Consider the following 16,086-nt stretch of genomic DNA (forward strand, 5'->3'; position numbering starts at 1 on the left):
CTTCTTGGAATGTTCGTTCAGAGACAGGACATTCTTTTCAGGACAACCAATATGTTCGGTGAACAGGTCATCTTTTGTGTGAAACGTGTAAAAATATTCCTGTAAAAATCCATCACAGAATTCGAGCACATGAACATCGGATCACGACATGACCAAGGGAAGCAACTCGGCTAAACGAACAGCGGCGCCGTAGACGACTGGGACAACCTGGTCATGCACGAGATGACCGCTGTAAGCTGGCGACGCAGGAAACCCAATTGAGCTCAGTGAGAGGATAAAGCAAAACCATGTAAGCCAAAAATCGATGGGGGTCCATTTTATTGGGTTCAGGAATTTAGTGATCGGCAATAAAGTCATGTGCAAGGTATCGGCCGATGGTTAACTAAGGCAGTGTAAACTTTTAACATGATCGTGAAATGTGGGTGTTGTTGACATTTTTCAAACTTCCCAGCATCCCTTAACTGCCACGGTGAACGTGGTATGGGTTCGAACCCCGGAATCGCAGTGATTATGACCGTTGAAGTTTCACCAGCACCGTAATCAGTGTGGTTACTCTCACCTTCTTTCCAGGATAGGCTGATACCCGTCATATACCCGATATTAGACTGACATTTAGCCCAAGAAATAGAATTATCTAACTTAAATATATATATATATATGTAAAATAAAATAAATTAAAATCCAAATGGACCCTGGAACAATCCTTTTGTTCTGGGGCATAGACTTGCCAAATCATTCTCAACTTGACTTGGTCTCCTTTTTTATATATTCTCTCGGGTCTGGGAGAAAGACGAACCCGATATTTGCTTGACAAAAAACAGTACACACTTCCAAATTGCATTTGACCAACGAATTATATACGTTATAAAAACGTTACCAGACGAAAACAGTAGCCGAGACAACGAAAACTTCAGTTTAAAAAAATATGACTATAATACGTGTGTCAAATACATCACCATCGAATAACCTTAAGGTGTTGAATCACTCGCTCACTGGTGCTTAAAGTTGACCAATCTCACCTTTAACGTCCGCACCCTGGAACTGGTACAGGTAATCTATATCTTTATTATTTCTATAACGGGACTATGTCTGCTATTCTAGTTTTTAACCGAGGACGATTTCAGAATTTGGTTGATTTATAAGCTCCGTTTAAACTCCTACGTTGCCCTGCGACCGGTGTGATAAGCGATTTCACGCTTTCCACGCAGTTGGTCACCCACAGAATTTCAACTTGTAGAGTAACGAGGCGTTTAATCCTTGTGGGACAGTACACAGTTTCTTGCTGCTGCGCCTGATGAACAAAACACAAACAGTTTCATAGCGACAACTGGAAGGTCAGGGCAAGGTCACAGCGCCAGAATGGACTCGGGCAATGTCAAACTTCACCTCGGACATAACTTATAAGGTGTCACGTTGATTTTGGATGAGTGAGCTTCGTTTAACGCCACGTTGAACATAACTTGAGTCACATCACGAAATTGACGGATGAGGATTTACAGCACATGCGTAGACTTTGCCACGTGTGGAAGACATGTCTTTGTGTAAATAAGATAATCATTAAAATGTTGTGAGAGCTCTATCCACCTGACCTGACCTGACCTCTCTCTCTCTCTCTCTCTCTCTCTCTCTCTCTCTCTCTCTCTCTCTCTCTCTCTCTCTCTCTCTCATCCTACTCCAACGCAATAAAAAAAAAATAAACAAATGTGGTGTACATTTCAATAAATACATGCACACCCTCTGAACCATGATGCATTATTGACATCATAATTGTAGTATATCATATTCAAGGACCCTGTTGAGAAAGAAAACATATTATCGTAAACCTACACTATTCACGGGAAAATATATATCATCATTCAGTACACCTACAGGTTTAACAAAGGAAACCATAGCAACGAGACCGGCGTAAGGGTAAAAGAGACAACCTTGGATCGTCAGAAGGTTGTTTTTTTCGCGAACGAGTAACCATGCCTCCGTATAACTGGGTCTTATTTCCTATTTACGGTCCAGTGGCTACGTCGTTGAAGCTACCATTTATAATGTCAAAATCGTGTTCGTGCATCTTATAAAACCCATTTTGAACAATAATCCGGATCTCATTAATATGGCGGGCTGAGGTCGCATCTCCCATGCGTACTTAAGAGTCGTTCACGGCTCCGTCAATGAAACTCTCGGCCATAAAAATGACATAAATATAGCGTTTCTAAACATCTTAACACGGACGCTGGGGGACAGACCTGGTTATTGACTAAGCAAACAAGAAACATTGTAGGGCAGTCGTAATTATAAGCCCTCTTCGTGCGTTGCGTCAATACTAACTGATATCTTACGTTCTTCATGACCTTTAGCCATGGCGTCATAGGAGATGAAGATAGATACCCTAACCTTTTGACCTTATTGATTTGGATGAATATTTGTCCATGGTATTGAATGCCTGGCTTAAACTGTTCTGGAAGTTTGGTTACATTAGGCGATTATTGACTGTGAAGCACTTGGCGAAACAGCAACTGGCGCCGCAGCGTGGGGAACGATTATTAAGGAAATTGTTTTCAATCCGATGATGGTTTTGTTTTACACGTCATGGATTGGATCCACGTATTTCCTATTCTGGGCAATGAGTGTAATTTTCACATAATGTTCATTGATTATTTGGATAATAAATTTATATTGTTGTATTTGCATGTTGCGAATTACAAATGTCTAAAATTATATAAGGTACAGCGATTAGGTTGTATACGTGCAAACATTTGCAGCGGGTCTGTTGAGTGAGTGAGCGAATGGGTGGGGGAGTTAATAAGTGAGTGAGTGTGATTCTACGCTTTTAGCAGTATTCCAGCAATCTTACGGCGAGGGACACCAGATATGGGTTCACACACTGTACCCATATGGGAAATCGAACGCTGACCTTCGGGTCATTTGAAGTTTTAAGCTGCCCTGTCTTGAGCAATTGTACGTGTGTTTTGTCTGAATCTGAAAATGGGTTCAGAGTAAGTAGGTGTGTGTCCATCCCTGAGTATCGAGTGTATTTGCCATATACCCTGAACCATTCGACACCAAAGCTTTGTTTCTGAAGTGATATCACCATCTTTATCTCTCTTATCGCCATCTTGGTTCCAGATTTATCTTGTACAGCTGCTTGCACTAGTCCGGACCTAATGCCAATTTTATAGTGCTAGCCCACTGAGATACCATGCCGCAGTTTAACATGAACACCCCACTCAGACACTATATACTGACTCCAATCCGACCAGTCCTTAGCCTAGTGCGACTACCCGGGTTCGATCCCCACGTGGGTACAATGTGTGAATTTAAGCCCATTCATGGCGTCCCCCGAATTTCCAAGACTGATAATGTGGTTCATAAAGTGTGGATGACGGAATATTGTTTTACTAAGGAATACTGGAAGCAACATTGTCGCGTTGTCGCACTGTCGTGTTATCTCACTGTTTAGTTGTCGCACTGTTGCGTTGTCGGACTATTGTGTGGTCGGACTATCGTGTTGGACTATCATGTTGTCGCAGTGTCGTGTTGTCACACTGTTTAGTTGTCGCACTGTTGCGTTGTCGGACTATTGTGTGGTCGGACTATCGTGTTGGACTATCATGTTGTCGCAGTGTCGTGTTGTCGCACTGTTTAGTTGTCGCACTGTTGCGTTGTCGGACTATTGTGTGGTCGGACTATCGTGTTGTCGCACTGTCGTGTTGTCGCACTGTTACATTGTCGCACTGGCGTGTTGTTAGACTGTCATCTTGTTGGGCTATCGTGTTATCGCACTGTCGCACAATCTGGTATGTTATCGAACTGTCGCGTTACTTACCAAACCCAAGCATAGATAATTATATAAATAAAGAGCGACATTGGGACAATTCGACAATGTCCATTCTATGATATCATATGACAATGTCCCTTCTAGGATACCATGCGACAATTTCCCTTTAGGGGTACCATGGGACAATGTCCCTTCTAGGAATACCCTGCGACAATGTCCCTTCTAGGAATACCCTGCGACAATGTCCCTTCTAGGAATACCCTGCGACAATGTCCCTTCTAGGAATACCCTGCGACAATGTCCCTTCTAGGAATACCCTGCGACAGTGTTCCTTTAAAATGTCCCGCGACAATTACAACACATGCGACAAAGCGACGACGATGTCTCGTTGTCGCTTTGTCCCGTTTTCAATCATATTTTTTCATTTTCACCAAATTGCAACGCGACATTATCCATTCAAGTTTCCTTAGCTTACACTGAAGCAAGAAACCTATATATCTAGCTTGTTGTCACCGTAACTCTGCAATACTGCAATACTTTGAAGTTAAACCAATAGATGAAAGAGTGAGTGAGTGTGGTTTTACGCCGCTTTTAGCAGTATTCCAGCAATATCACGGCGGGGGACACAAGAGATGGGTTCACACATTGTACCCATGTCGGGAATCGAACCCGGGTCTTCGGCGTGACGAGCGAACGCTTTACCCGACCGCCCCACTGGTGAAAGAAATGGTTTGAATGCCGCGTTGAACAGTGCATGCCAACATGGCGTGTCAGCTTAGTGTGGGGGAAAAGCCGTAACTGACGAAGGTCGAAGACATTTGCTGCTTTTGTGAAACCCATGAAAAGCTTTATGGTGCAGACAGGCCAATAATCACGTTCAGGGCGAATCTGGAATTCGAACGCAAAATCTAGCGGCAACCAAAAGAAGTAACACAACTTTAAAAGAATGTATGGTTTGGTTGAAGTAAAAACAAGCTTTTTTACTTATTCAACAAATTTGACTTTTAACCAATCACCAATATGACAAACGGAAAACAATTCGGAAAGCAATTCGACAGTGAACTTCCAGACTGAAGTCTCGTTACCCAACTGAATAATCACACTATAGAAAAAGACAATGAAGAGGAAATGTACTCCAATCGCTCGTATTCCGTGAGCTTACATTCTAAACATTTTAACACACGTATACTGTGCAACGACGGCGGCTGTTTACACGCTCTCCCCTCCGTCACGGGACAACGCCGGCCTTACAAAGACATTAGACAGCGAATAACAAATAGTTTTGTCACGTAGTGGTGATGAACGGCTGGGGAACGTTTGCATATGTCGACGAGCGGGCCTTTGTCTTCGATTTGACAAATAGGCACGTTTTGAAAGGTCTACGCGTCCATATACTACCATTTCCCTCGATTTCACAGGACGCGACTGACACGGAGATCATTTTGTACGGGTTTCACAATCCAAGGACAGCCGTTCATGCTGAATGTATGGTTTATACAGATCATATGAACTCGTGGGGTTTTAGGTGCGGTCGACAGTGTTAAATGCCTGATGAAATTTGTTTGGCTTCTGAACCGGTCCTGCAAATGTGATTATCATTTGTTTAGTCATGGACTCTAAACATCTCATTTTGAACTCGCATACATGATCACGTGATGTTTGAATATGAATCGTAAATTCTTGCTTAAATGTTTGCAACGGCTGCGATGCTAATACAAATATTAAACTTAAATTTTAGATGATAAATAATAAATGTGAACGATATTCGTATTTAGCATTTTTTCGAAAAGTATGAACATGATCTTTCATTTTTAGCTCCTATAAATTCTGGAAAGTATTTAATTCACTTATGATATTATTCAGTTTAGATTTTATCACATTAACGACACGAGTGTTATTAAACAGCCTAATCGATATTCTCAAGAAGCGTGTTTCAAATGTAAACAATTCCTTTCGTTTGCTTAACAGGCAAATGTAATTCTACACAGACGTGTAGTGAATACTACCGCGTCTCCGATGCATCAATTACATAAAGAAACTTTCCATTTGGTTACTCCCCGTAGATAATCTCGCGAGAATGCGCGATGTAACACGAGATCTACAAGTCTCAGTTCCGCTAACCTATGTTCCCCCTTAATTGTTTAATACCGCGTGTCTCTGGGGGTGGGGAGGGGGGACGGCATCTATTATTTTCCCGGTAAACAGTCCGTCAGGCCTGCCTCGGTTCTGGCGAAGAAGCGCAAACGCCATTACCGGATGCGAACGAGACACGGTGGCAACATGGCCGGCCATCACAAATGGCGGAGGTTTTTGCACGCGTCTGACCATAGTTCTTGAAGATGTTTCTCGGGTCTCACAGGAGGGTTAAGGAAATGAGCTTCCCAGAATGGTCTTTGATAAAGATTTATCACATGAGAAACTCAAAGTTCGAAGCACCTCGGAACAGCAGTGTTCAGAAATCCTGCTGCACCGTTCAGAGAGATGTTGATCGTTATGATGTTGGGTAGACGCTCGTTGGATCTAGGTTCTCTTATCTTGTTTATTAATAATGTAACTATTGACTAATCGTGTGTAAATGGGGGGTACATGTGCCGTCGCCTTGTCTACAGTGATATTTAGTCCACGAAAAGAAGCGTTGATTGAAATATACTAGTACGTTATCGCGTTAAAGCCAAATTGGACGGGATCCTGAAATAGGTGCGCGTCCCAGTTGAGTAATTAGATCTCGAGATCATTGACCAAGCATCATCCATCACACTTAAACCCCTGAACGCTATTTGTGAAAACCACAGAGGAATGTCAGACCTATACATTCTTTAGTTCCTGGAACTGTATATTGTGTTTGTCGGCTTTTTCTTTAATCCCAACACGTGAAATATCTTCTCTGCAATTGATTTGTCTCTCAAGACTTGGGTCCGCTGAAATATAGAAACGATCCTATTTAATTTCAATGTGTGTTCTTGTTTCCAGAGTGCCCATTGTGCACAGTAATTATTACACGCTTAGTGAGTGAGTGAGTGAGTGAGTGAATGACAGCTGTCTAGAATTATATAAGGTACAGCGATTAGGTTGGTGTACGTACAAACATTTGCAGCGGGTGTGTAGAGGGAGTGGGAGAGTGAGTGAGTGAGTGAGAGTGTGAATATGGTTTTACACCACTTTTAGCATCATTCCAGCAATATTACGGCGGGGGACACCAGAAATGGGCTTCACATATCGTACTCATCGGGGAATCGAACCCTGGTCTTCGGCGTGTCGACGAACACTTTAACAACAAGGCTACCCCACCGTTTACACTATTGGTGAGTGAGTTTGGTTTTACACCGCTTTTAGCATTATTCCAGCAATATTACGGCGGGGGACACCAGACATGGGCTTCACATATCGTACTTATCGGGGAATCGAACCCGGGTCTTCCCCGTGTCGACGAAGACTTTAACAACTAGGCTACCCCACCGCCTACCCTCTTAGTAGAGTTATATGTTACCCCCTGGTATCGTGGCGAAGGGATACCTTACGTCACGCCACAGTCAGTAATAGTTTGCAGATATTCAAGGTGATCACACTGGCTGTCCACGCTGGTCCATGCTGGTCCATGCTGTCGGGGCGCGATGGCACACAGTCGTCGTGGTCAGACATAGTGGCCACCCAATCCTCATCTAATCGTTCATAAGAACATAGATCCTAATGACGTGTCATGCCAGATGGGGACACTGTGTGAAGCACATTTTTGGTGTCCCCAGCCTAGATATTGCTGGAATATTGCTTAAATCGGCGTAAAACCATACTCACTCACTTATGCCAGAACTCCGCACAAAGGTATGATGATAATGGTTATAGTAATAATCACCATAATGGTTTTAGTCAGTAATAGATCGATAATAATGTATGAAGCACATTTTTGGTGTCCCCAGCCAAGATATTGCTGGAATATTGCTTAAATCGGCGTAAAACCATACTCACTCACTTATGCCAGAACTCCGCATAAGGGTATCGTGATAATAATGGTTATAGTAATAATCACCATAATGGTTTTAGTCAGTAATAGATCGATAATAATGTATAAAGCACATTTTTGGTGTCCCCAGTCAAGATATTGCTGGAATATTGCTTAAATCGGCGTAAAACCATACTCACTCACTTATGCCAGAACTCCGCATAAGGGTATCGTGATAATAATGGTTATAGTAATAATCACCATAATGGTTTTAGTCAGTAATAGATCGATAATAATGTATAAAGCACATTTTTGGTGTCCCCAGCCAAGATATTGCTGGAATATTGCTTAAATCGGCGTAAAACCATACTCACTCACTTATGCCAGAACTCCGCATAAGGGTATCGTGATAATAATGGTTATCGTAATAATCACCATAACGGTTTTAGTGAGTAATAGATCGATAATAATGTATAAAGCACATTTTTGGTGTCCCCAGCCAAGATATTGCTGGAATATTGCTTAAATCGGCGTAAAACCATACTCACTCACTTATGCCAGAACTCCGCATAAGGGTATCGTGATAATAATGGTTATCGTAATAATCACCATAACGGTTTTAGTGAGTAATAGATCGATAATAATGTATAAAGCACATTTTTGGTGTCCCCAGCCAAGATATTGCTGGAATATTGCTAAAATCGGCGTAAAACCATACTCACTCACTTATGCCAGAAACCCGCATAAAGGTATCGTGATGATAATGGTTAAAGTAATAATCACCATAATGGTTTTAGTCAGTAATAGATCGATAATAATGTATAAAGCACATTTTTGGTGTCCCCAGCCAAGATATTGCTGGAATATTGCTTAAATCGGCGTAAAACCATACTCACTCACTTATGCCAGAACTCCGCATAAGGGTATCGTGATAATAATGGTTATAGTAATAATCACCATAATGGTTTTAGTCAGTAATAGATCGATAATAATGTATAAAGCACATTTTTGGTGTCCCCAGCCAAGATATTGCTGGAATATTGCTTAAATCGGCGTAAAACCATACTCACTCACTTATGCCAGAACTCCGCATAAGGGTATCGTGATAATAATGGTTATCGTAATAATCACCATAACGGTTTTAGTGAGTAATAGATCGATAATAATGTATAAAGCACATTTTTGGTGTCCCCAGCCAAGATATTGCTGGAATATTGCTAAAATCGGCGTAAAACCATACTCACTCACTTATGCCAGAAACCCGCATAAAGGTATCGTGATGATAATGGTTAAAGTAATAATCACCATAATGGTTTAAGTCAGTAATAGATCAATGATGAACATTACAATGCTGATTATCATTATCATTAGCAAAGAAAAACACGACAAGGAGGGTCAATGTGATACTTGTACAGTCTGGATCAGACACATCATATATAAGGGTCGTTGACCCTCAAACAAGCTAGCGATTGGTACCACGGTTCGACGATCAGCTGGTCCATCAGACAAAAGCCAGTTAACTTCAAGCAGGAACAGCGATTAAACACGCGGGGGGTCAGACACAAAAAACATCTAGTTGTGTGAACTTTTATCCTTGAAAGTACATTACATCCTCCATACGTACATTATTTTGATAATAACACAATGATGAAATAGAGAACTTGTCCAAAATGTTTCCTTGTTGTCTTTTTGTTTCCATCTGCCAACACCTTGGGCAAATTTAAGCGTTCGCGCATCAAGACAATAGACCCGGATTTGGTAATTTGGGTTTATGTTTGATATTGATGTCCTACGCAGTACTGATGCAAACCCGATTCGGATTTCCAAGGAAGCAGCACAAATCACCGCGTGCAGCGTAGACTTATGCTTTGTCCCTGCAAATATGTTTTGAGTGAGTGAGTGAGTGGGTGAGTTTGGTTAAACGCCGCTTTTAACAGTATTCCAGTTATATCGCGGCGTGTCAGCTTAATGTGGGAGGAAAGCCCGATGTGATGCAGGTCTCAGACGTTTACCACTTCGGTGAAACCCACGAGCAAGGGTATGGTGCTGACGAACCTAGAAACATAATCGGGGCGAACCGGGATTCGAACCCACAATCTTAGGTTTCTGGCGTGCCCAAGTGACGCAACTCTGCACAGCAAATCGCGGCGCCTTAGACGACTGGGCCACCCGTGCCCCCATATGTCCAACTTCACACTTGGGATGCAGATGGTTCGTCACAAAGGCGATGTCTTCGTTCTGTGGCTATTTCTTCTGGATCTTGTCAACCGCGTTGCTGTCATATAAAGGAACAGTTAATTCAATAACATAAAGGCACCAGCTGATGTACTGAACAATGCAACATCCGTTTGTTGACTTGACTGAGACTCTGTGTGTGGACATATTCCATGTAAGCGTATACTTGTAATTATGATCCTCCGTGACAGGGTCAACACTAAATATGACTGTTGAGGCTTAGTGCGTGGACATACACACACACACACACACACACACACACACACACACACACACACACACACACACACACACACACACACACACACATGCATACATACATACATATATATATCAGCATCTGCCTCACTTATGATTTGGTACATGCCACAGATCATGCGATGTGATTATAAACATCATATAATCATCGTCATTATGATGATGATGATGATGCTTATTATTATTATTGTTGTAATTATTATTGTTTTTGTTGTTATGATGATGATGATGATGATGATGTTTATTATTATTATTATGTTTATTATTATTGTTGTTGTTGTTGTTTGCTATGTATATCAGTACCAACTTCCGTACGTCTAATCGGTTTGCGCAGTAAATACTACAGACGAGTTTGTGTGTGTTGATGTATTATGACTCCAGGGATGTTTACGCCCATAGATCTCCGGGTCAGGGTTGTCCTCCACTCTGCTGGAGAGCGACACCAGCACACGACACAGCCTGAACGCAGCGTTTGTCAGGCTGCCAAGAGGCAATTAATGACAAAAAGACGGAAGTAATCTACCACCGCGATACCATGCGTCACTCCTCATAGGTTTGTCAGTTTAATTATCAAAATGCTGCTGCACTGTGAATCATTGCTTTCCAGCATATCGTAAATCTAGATGCTGAACACGGCTTGATAGATAGCATCGCAGGCATGAAGACATTGATGGGACGAGGACGACACTGATGGGTTGGGGTGGACAATGAAATGTTGATGGATTGAGGTGGGGTGAGGGAGATGCTGATGGGTTGGGTGGGGTGAGGGGGATGCTGATGGGTTGAGGTGGGGTGAGGGAGACACTGATGGGTTGAGGTGGGGTGAGGGAGACACTGATGGGTTGAGGTGGGGTGAGGGAGATGCTGATGGGTTGAGGTGGGGTGAGGGAGACACTGATGGGTTGAGGTGGGGTGAGGGAGACACTGATGGGTTGAGGTGGGGTGAGGGAGACATTGATGGGTTGAGGTGGGGTGAGGGAGATGCTGATGGGTTGAGGTGGGGTGAGGGGGATGCTGATGGGTTGAGGTGGGGTGAGGGAGATGCTGATGGGTTGAGGTGGGGTGAGGCAGACACTGATGGGTTGAGGTGGGGTGGGGGAGACACTGATGGGTTGAGGTGGGGTGAGGGAGACATTGATGGGTTGAGGTGGGGTGAGGGAGATGCTGATGGGTTGAGGTGGGGTGAGGGAGACACTGATGTGTTGAGGTGGGGTGAGGGAGACACTGATGGGTTGAGGTGGGGTGGGGTGAGGGAGACACTGATGGGATGAGGTGGGGTGAGGGAGACACTGATGGGTTGAGGTGGGGTGAGGGTGACACTGATGGGTTGAGGTGGGGTGAGGGAGATGCTGATGGGTTGAGGTGGGGTGGGGTGAGGGAGACACTGATGGGGTGAGGTGGGTTGAGGGAGACACTGATGGGTTGAGTTGGGGTGAGGGAGACACTGATGGGTTGGGGTGGGGTGAGGGAGACACTGATGGGATGAGGTGGGGTGAGGGAGACACTGATGGGTTGAGGTGGGGTGAGGGTGACACTGATGGGTTGAGGTGGGGTGAGGGAGATGCTGATGGGTTGAGGTGGGGTGGGGTGAGGGAGACACTGATGGGGTGAGGTGGGTTGAGGGAGACACTGATGGGTTGAGGTGGGGTGAGGGAGACACTGATGGGTTGGGGTGGGGTGAGGGTGACACTGATGGGGTGAGGTGGGGTTAGGGAGATGCTGATGGGTTGGGGTGGGGTGGGGTGAGGGAGACACTGATGGGATGAGGTGGGGTGAGGGAGACACTGATGGGTTGAGGTGGGGTGAGGGTGACACGGATGGGTTGAGGTGGGGTGAGGGAGATGCTGATGGGTTGAGGTGGGGTGGGGTGAGGGAGACACTGATGGGGTGAGGTGGGTTGAGGGAGACACTGATGGGTTGAGGTGGGGTGAGGGAGACACTGATGGGTTGGGGTGGGGTGAGGGTGACACTGATGGGGTGAGGTGGGGTTAGGGAGATGCTGATGGGTTGGGGTGGGGTGGGGTGAGGGAGACACTGATGGGGTGAGGTGGGTTGAGGGAGACACTGATGGGTTGAGGTGGGGTGAGGGAGATGCTGATGGGTTGAGGTGGGGTGAGGGTGACACTGATGGGTTGAGGTGGGGTGAGGGAGATGCTGATGGGTTGGGGTAGGGTGAGGGAGATGCTGATGAGTTGAGGTGGGGTGAGGGAGACACTGATGGGTTGAGGTGGGGTGAGGGAGACACTGATGGGTTGAGGTGGGGTTAGGGGGGCACTGATGGGTTGAGGTGGGGTGAGGGAGATGCTGATGGGTTGAGGTGGGGTAAGGCAGATGCTGATGGGTTGGGGTGGGGTGGGGTGAGGGAGATGCTGATGTGTTGAGGTGGGGTGAGGGAGCCACTGATGGGTTGAGGTGGGGTGAGGGAGATGCTGATTGGTTGAGGTGGGATGAGGGAGACACTGATGGGTTGAGGTGGGGTGAGGGAGACACTGATGGGTTGAGGTGGGGTGGGGGAGACACTGATGGGTTGAGGTGGGGTGAGGGAGAAGCTGATGGGTTGAGGTGGGGTGGGGGAGACACTGATGGGTTGCGGTGGGGTGGGGGAGACACTGATGGGTTGAGGTGGGGTGAGGGAGAAGCTGATGGGTTGAGGTGGGGTGAGGGAGAAGCTGATGGGTTGAGGTGGGGTGAGGGTGACACTGATGGGTTGGGGTGGGGTGAGGGAGACACTGATGGGTTGAGGTGGGGTGAGGGAGACACTGATGGGTTGAGGTGGGGTGGGGGAGACACTGATGGGTTGCGGTGGGGTGAGGGAGACACTGATGGGTTGAGGTGGGGTGGGGGAGACACTGATGGGTTGAGGTGGGGTGAGGGAGACACTGATGGGTTGAGGTGGGGTGAGGGAGAAGCTGATGGGTTGAGGTGGGGTGAGGGAGACACTGATGTGTTGAGGTTGGGTGAGGGAGACACTGATGGGTTGAGGTGGGGTAAGGCAGATGCTGATGGGTTGAGGTGGGGAATGGCAGATGCTTATGGGTTGAGGTGGGGTAAGGCAGATGCTTATGGGTTGAGGTGGGGTGAGGGACACACTGATGGGTTGAAGTGGGGTGAGGGAGATGCTGATGGGTTGAGGTGGGGTGAGGGAGACACTGATGGGTTGAGGTGGGGTAAGGCAGATGCTGATGGGTTGAGGTGGGGTGAGGGAGATGCTGATGGATTGAGGTGGGATGAGGGAGACACTGATGGGTTGAGGTGGGGTGAGGGAGACACTGATGGGTTGAGGTGGGGTGAGGGAGACACTGATGGGTTGAGGTGGGGTGAGGGAGACACTGATGGGTTGAGGTGGGGTGAGGGAGACACTGATGTGTTGAGGTGGGGTGAGGGAGATGCTGATGGGTTGAGGTGGGGTGAGGGAGATGCTGATGGGTTGAGGTGGGGTGAGGGAGATGCTGATGGGTTGAGGTGGGGTGAGGGAGAAGCTGATGGGTTGAGGTGGGGTGAGGGAGATGCTGATGGGTTGAGGTGGGGTGAGGGAGATGCTGATGGGTTGAGGTGGGGTGAGGGAGATGCTGATGGGTTGAGGTGGGGTGAGGGAGTACACTGATGGGTTGAGGTGGGGTGAGGGAGTACACTGATGGGTTGAGGTGAGGACGTGACTATTCGGTGATCAAACAAGAATAGATCAACTGGACAGTTTCGAGGTCTACACTGACAATTTCATCTTGAAAAAAAATCGAGATGGCAGTTGCTTTCTTTGGTAATATCTACATTTTCACACTTCCAACTCATTGAGTTCTTTTTTATGAAAGCTTAGAACAAAATGGAATTACTTGCCCAAATCGGAAAATACAAAGTGCTGATTAGCCAGGGATGGTGATGCTCTTACCCCGCTGATGACGATGTCCAGGACTACTGCAGCCGCATTCACAAGCTGATGATGTGAACTGGAGGTGCGCGGTATAGACAGCTGATGCTTTTTTCTATATGACAGCGGGTTGCACGGAATACAAGCAAGTCAGTGGATGACAAGCGTCATGAGTATCATTAACAACGTCAACACACACACAGAGATATACAGAGGCGAACAGACACGAACAAAAACACACACATACATCCACGCACGCATACTCAGACATGCACATGCACACACTCCCACACACTACCACCACGGATAGATGGACGTCTTGGGAGTAACTACAGCCCAATCGTTGATGTGACCGATATGCTATTCCAGTTTATGAACAGTATCAGATATAGAGAGTCGATTATACAACTTTGCTAAACAGAAATCCTTTAGATGAGTCACGTTTTCCGACAACATGAACGAATCCAGAAACGATTTTTCAAATTCTAAAAGATCGGTTTAAGTTCGAGGACGTCAAATGCTTAATGAAGATTGAAAATATTTAACTGTCAAACCTTAACAGATCTTAATCATTCCATATCCTGTATGTCAATATATCAACTTCAGAATAGATACATCCTCGTCCCTCATCCCTTCATCTACCCATACTGATACATATATCTACCCGCATCACGACCTGTCAATTTCCAGGATATTACCCCAACATCCCTTTCCAAATACCAACTGTCGTATCGGTTCTCCTGATCGATCGCGATCGTGCCGTTACCACGGATATTGTATAGGGCATCATGCTCGGCGTACCAATACGCTCATAGCATATGTAAACGATTACAGAGTTTTTTGTCGGAGGCTATTTTTTTTATATCTTACCAGCCACGAGGAGCGAGAACGGCATAATTGTCATTCTCGCGAGGAATGTGTTGGAATAAACCAAATAGGAAATCCTAGTATTAAAAATATGCCCATTCCAACCACAGCGATCGCTCCTTGGCTGTGTTGAATAATTCAGTTTTATTGCGTGTATCGATGTGTGAGGACAGAATTATACTTCACCCTCTATATCCCGAACAAGCATGTGTATCAATCGAGATATAGCTCACCTTCAACCAACAGAGTGAGTGAGTGAGTTTGGGGTTTAAACCGTTTTGCATGTTGTGGTTTCACAGCGGGGAACACCGAGAGCTTTACACACTGTGACCACGTGGAGAAACAAACTCGGGCCTTCGACGTGACGAGCAAACGCTTAAGGCATCCTAAACGCGTACAGAATTTACGGTTGCCTGAAGAATATTGATTGGCATAATATACAACTCAAAACAAATAATCACATTTCCATTCCGTTTTCTTCATATTGCCATATTTACTACTTAAACACCCTCGAAATATGTTACTCAAAAGAACAATTGTTTTCAAATTACTACAACTAATCTGTCATGCCATGAAAGATTAACTACACTAACATGAAAGGAACGAGTGTTCTTTAATTTCTTTTGAGTAACATATTTGGTGGATTTTATTTGTCTCGTAATTGGAAACGTGATTTATTTAATCCACTGGCAATATCCCGAACACGACTGGTTTCGAACTAACGCTCAATTCGCCCTTTTAATAGTATCACGACGTGGAATTCGAGTGATTAGTGCTTGTGGGTTTAACACAGATTTGAACAGTATTTGACTTGTAATCTGCATGTGAGGGAAGCCGTCTGTAACGCAGGTCGTTGAGAGTTATCGTTGTGGTGATAAAACAACAGACATGGCAGCGATGGCCAAAGGAGAGAGAGAGAGAGAGAGAAAGCGCGCGAGAGAGAGAGCGCGAGAGAGAGAGAGCGGGAGCGAGAGAGAGAGCGCGAGAGAGAGAGCGCGCGAGAGAGCGCGAGAGAGAGAGCGAGAGAGAGAGAGAGCGCGAGAGCGAGAGAGAGTGCGCGCGAGAGAGAGAGCGAGAGAGAGAGCGAGAGAGAGGGAGCGAGAGAAAGAGAGAGAGAGAGAATCAGTGAGTGAGTGAGTGAGTGAGTGAGTATGG

General features: G+C 45.5%; 1 protein-coding gene across 1 annotated transcript in view; it reads right to left on the reverse strand.

Moving 5' to 3' along the window:
• Positions 1–14,968, reverse strand: part of LOC124133245 (protein FAM186A-like) — a 59,047-nt gene extending 44,079 nt beyond the window's left edge. The window contains exons 1-3 of the mRNA XM_048401006.1: positions 14,935–14,968; positions 12,475–13,799; positions 10,866–11,458 (exon numbers count right to left, since the gene is read on the reverse strand). Coding sequence (XP_048256963.1) covers positions 10,866–11,458; positions 12,475–13,799; positions 14,935–14,968 — 1,952 coding nt within the window. The remainder of the gene's footprint in view (positions 1–10,865; positions 11,459–12,474; positions 13,800–14,934) is intronic.
• Between the last annotated feature and the right edge of the window lie 1,118 nt (positions 14,969–16,086).

Source organism: Haliotis rufescens, unplaced genomic scaffold (assembly GCF_023055435.1).
Source record: "Haliotis rufescens isolate VD_foot unplaced genomic scaffold, xgHalRufe1.0.p SCAF_20, whole genome shotgun sequence".
Taxonomy (NCBI): Eukaryota; Metazoa; Mollusca; class Gastropoda; order Lepetellida; family Haliotidae; genus Haliotis; species Haliotis rufescens.